A 2192-nucleotide genomic window follows, 5' to 3' on the forward strand; every position below is an offset into this window, starting at 1 on the left:
ACAGTGAGTCTGAAGTTTGTTGAATGGTGGTTGTGATGGTTATGGAGATGGTTATGGTGAGTCTGAAGGTGGTTGTGATGGTGACAGTGAGTCTGAAGTTTGTTGAATGGTGGTTGTGATGGTTATGGAGATGGTTATGGTGAGTCTGAAGGTGGTTGTGATGGTGACAGTGAGTCTGAAGTTTGTTGAATGGTGATAGTGATGGTTATGGTGATGGTTATGGTGAGTCTGAAGGTGGTTGTGATGGTGACAGTGAGTCTGAAGTTTGTTGAATGGTGATAGTGATGGTTATGGTGATGGTTATGGTGAGTCTGAAGGTGGTTGTGATGGTGACAGTGAGTCTGAAGTTTGTTGAATGGGTGATAGTGATGGTTATGGTGATGGTTATGGTGAGTCTGAAGGTGGTTGTGATGGTGACAGTGAGTCTGAAGTTTGTTGAATGGTGATAGTGATGGTTATGGTGATGGTTATGGTGAGTCTGAAGGTGGTTTGTGATGGTGACAGTGAGTCTGAAGTTTGTTGAATGGTGATAGTGATGGTTATGGTGATGGTTATGGTGAGTCTGAAGGTGGTTGTGATGGTTATGGTGAGTCTGAAGGTGGTTTGTGATGGTGATGGTGAGTCTGCAAGGTGGTTGTGATGGTTATGGTGAGTCTTCAGATTGGTTGTGATGGTTATGGTGAGTCTGAAGGTGGTTGTGATGGTTATGGCGAGTGTTCAAGGTGGTTGTGATGGTTATGGCGAGTGTTCAAGGTGGTTGTGATGGTTATGGTGAGTGTTCAAGGTGGTTGTGATGGTTATGGTGAGTGTTCAAGGTGGTTGTGATGGTTATGGTGAGTATGAAGGTGGTTGTGATGGTGATAGTGAGTCTGAAGGTGGTTGTGATGGTGACAGTGAGTTTGAAGGTGGTTGTGATGGTGATAGTGAGTCTGCAAGGTGGTTGTGATGGTGACAGTGAGTCTGGAAGGTGGTTGTGGTGGTGATAGTGAGTCTGAAGGTGGTTGTGATGGTGACAGTGAGTCTGGAAGGTGGTTGTGATGGTGATAGTGAGTCTGAAGGTGGTTGTGATGGTGATGGTGAGTCTTCATATTGGTTGTGATGGTTATGGTGAGTTTTCATATTGGTTGTGATGGTTATGGTGAGTCTGCAAGGTGGTTGTGATGGTGATGGTGAGTCTGAAGGTGGTTGTGATGGTTATGGTGAGTCTGAAGGTGGTTGTGATGGTTATGGTGAGTCTTCAGATTGGTTGTGATGGTGATAGTGAGTCTGCAGGTGGTTGTGATGGTGACAGTGAGTCTTCAGATTGGTTGTGATGATTATGGTGAGTCTGCAAGGTGGTTGTGATGGTGATGATGTGAATAATTCTTTTTTTTTCCATGGTTGTAATAACTGTGATTGCGATGATGATAGTGATACGTAAGCTTATCACTACAGGATGATAGTGATTATGATCATTTCTGATGGTGATGATGAGGAGATGGAAGAGGATGATGATGATGATGATGAAGATAATGACGACGGTATTTATAATGAGGATGATGATGGTGATGACAATGATGATAATGATAATGATAATAATGATGACATCGATAATAAGTGATAATAATGATGATTTTTTTTAGGGTACTACCGTTACCACCAAGCTCTTATGATAATTATGATAATGAGAACCATCTCCCCCTCCCTCCCCTCCCTTCCCCCCCTCCCTCTCCCCCTCCCTCCCTCCCTCCCTCCCTCCCTTCCCTCCCTCCCCTCCTCCCTCTCCCTCCCTCCCTTCCCCCCCCCTCCTCCCCCCTCCCTCCTCCTCCCCTCCCTCCCTCCCTCTCTCCCTCCCTCTCTCCCTCTCCCTCCCTCCCTTTCCTCCCTCCCTCCCTCCCTTCCCTCCCTCCCTCCCTCCCTCCCTTCCTCCTCTCCACCTTCCCTCCCTTCCTCCTCTCCCCCTTCCTCCCTCTCTCACCTCCCTCCCTCTCCCCCTCCCCTCCTCCCTCCCTCCCTCCCTCCTCCCTCCCTCCCTTCCCTCCCTCCCTCCCCCCTTCCTTCTCTCCCTTCCCTCCCTCCTCCCTTCCTCCCTCCCTTCCATCCCTTCCTCCCCCTTCCCCCTCCCTCCCTCTCTCCCACTCTCCCTTCCTTCCCTCCCTCCCTCTCTTTCTCTCCCTCCCTCCTCCTCCTCCCTCTCCCCCTCCCTCCTTCCC

At 49.1% G+C, this 2192-nt stretch overlaps 1 protein-coding gene across 1 annotated transcript; it reads right to left on the reverse strand.

Moving 5' to 3' along the window:
* Positions 1-217: 217 nt before the first annotated feature.
* LOC138862378 (putative uncharacterized protein FLJ46204) lies at positions 218-1088 on the reverse strand. Its single transcript, XM_070124120.1, has 2 exons — positions 1015-1088; positions 218-623 (listed from the first exon to the last, which is right to left on the reverse strand). Exons 1-2 carry the CDS (start codon positions 1086-1088, stop codon positions 218-220), a joined length of 480 nt encoding a protein of 159 aa, XP_069980221.1.
* Between the last annotated feature and the right edge of the window lie 1104 nt (positions 1089-2192).

The sequence above is a fragment of the Penaeus vannamei genome, chromosome 8 (assembly GCF_042767895.1).
Source record: "Penaeus vannamei isolate JL-2024 chromosome 8, ASM4276789v1, whole genome shotgun sequence".
In the NCBI taxonomy this organism is placed as follows: Eukaryota; Metazoa; Arthropoda; class Malacostraca; order Decapoda; family Penaeidae; genus Penaeus; species Penaeus vannamei.